General features: G+C 33.6%; 1 protein-coding gene across 1 annotated transcript; it reads right to left on the reverse strand.

Moving 5' to 3' along the window:
- Nucleotides 1–1592, reverse strand: LOC147558173 (zinc finger protein ZAT5-like). Its single transcript, XM_086659719.1, has one exon. The coding sequence runs from the start codon at nucleotides 1128–1130 to the stop codon at nucleotides 171–173; it is 960 nt and encodes a 319-aa protein (XP_086515845.1). The 5' UTR covers nucleotides 1131–1592; the 3' UTR covers nucleotides 1–170.
- Nucleotides 1593–1872: the final 280 nt, after the last annotated feature.

Raw genomic sequence — 1872 nt, forward strand, 5'->3', positions numbered from 1 at the left:
TTGAACATGAACAATTGATTACTTATTTCAAAGAATTGAAAGAATCAATATTAATTATATATGAAATGAAAAAACAATGCTTATAATTCACATTAAAGTATTAATCATGAAAGATGAATTAAAAAAAAATATATATGTAATAAAGAATTGGGTGTTTTTTTTTTCTTCTTCTAGTAATGGCAATCAACCAAAGAAGTTGCAGAGAAAACAAGAGATTGTTTAGACCCAAAATTAAATTTACCCTCTCGATCGTCTTCTGGTGCTGGAAGATTAAGATCTAATGAAAGAATATTTCTTGATTTCTTCTGTCCTTCTTCAGATTCAGAAGAAGTAACTATAACTGAATTACTATCATTGTGATTTGAACTAGTATTTGTTGTTGTTGTTGTTGTTGTTGTTCTGTGTCTTCTCATATGACCTCCTAAAGCTTGCCCAGATGAAAATTCAGAACCACAAATTGAACATTCATGAACTTTTGATTTGTTACTACCCATTGAAGTTCTAACATTTGAAATCTGAAGATGGGTATTAACAATTTGGGTTTGATTATTACTAAATTGTACTACTTGATTGTTGATTTGATCATCTTTTGCTAAAACCAGAGATTTCTTATCAACTTGGGTTTGATCAACCATATTTTTAGGTCTTTTATGACTTGCTCTATGTCCACCCAAAGCTTGAAATGAAGAAAAACATCTATTACAAGTTTTGCATTCATAAACAAAAAATCCTGAAGATTTTGAAGAATCCCCTCCTGCTATTTCTGAAAATCTTCTACTAGAAGAATTAAATTTTTCCATTGAGACTCCTCCATTTCTTCTTTCTTGTTTAGAATTCTGAAAATTATGACCTTTTGCTAAAAGAATTAAACAATTTGCCATATCTTCTTCTTCTTCAGTACTATCTGTAACTGTAAATCCTATTGATGATGAAGTTGGAGAAACAGAGGTCTGATGTTTTTCTTCATCATCATTTCTAGTTGATAAGCTTGTATTCATGGCTATAATGATTGGAGACTGGGGTCTTTGACGTTTTGTACGCTTACCCTTTGCTATATAAGAAAGATCATTATTATTGTTCAAACCCAAATCCATGGTTACTACTTCTTCTTCTTGTTCTTGAATTGCCATGAAAATTTTGCTACCAACAGTCTCAAACAAATAGAGAGCAAAATTTTATAGTGAGAGAAAGAGGTAGAGAGAGAAAGAGAGAGAGATGGGTGAAGATATATACTAGTTTGAAAGGAAAGAGAATTGAGTTGTCAAAAAAGGGTGACTCTCTGTGAATACCGTGAATTAGTCCGCCAATCTTCCTTTCTCTTGCGTTTCCAACCTTTGGAAGTTATAGTTTAAATAAAGAAAACTTCATTCTTTGGTCCAGCTGAGCCTAGTGAGAAAACAATAGAGAGAGAGAGAGAGAGAGAGAGAGAGAGAGAAAGTAGAGAGAGAAAAGGGTTTACTTGGTCTAGCTCAGCCGTACGAATACTAACTACCTTCTTACCCATTTTAGAGTTTGAATCTCTTGCACCTACTCTCTAAATGCATGTGAAAATGTCCACTACAACACAAACTTGGGGGAAGTTACAATTTTTAGCCCCACGCATGTAACCTACCCATTTTTACATTATATTCAAGCTCGATGGTCACGGAATTTGTTCCTAGGTGAGCTGTGAGAAACATATCGGAAACGTTTCTATATTCGCAAATATAACCCAAGTTCTAGACGTTCTTCCAAACGATGTAAGATTATCATATAGTCGGGAATTTTCCGTTCACAAACGTGTTGAATTGGTGAATTGGTTTAAATCCAACCCACCATGTGAGTGGTGCTAAAGGTATACTAAAGGTAACACGTTATATCTACGATCACGTG

The sequence above is a fragment of the Eschscholzia californica genome, unplaced genomic scaffold, assembly GCF_041429995.1.
Source record: "Eschscholzia californica isolate CP2 unplaced genomic scaffold, dmEscCali1.0.p SCAF_2, whole genome shotgun sequence".
NCBI lineage: Eukaryota > Viridiplantae > Streptophyta > Magnoliopsida > Ranunculales > Papaveraceae > Eschscholzia > Eschscholzia californica.

Coding starts and splice junctions, on each gene's coding strand:
- LOC147558173 (XM_086659719.1), bottom strand. CDS start 1,130: ATGGCAATTCAAGAACAAGAAGAAGAAGTAGTAACCATGGATTTGGGT.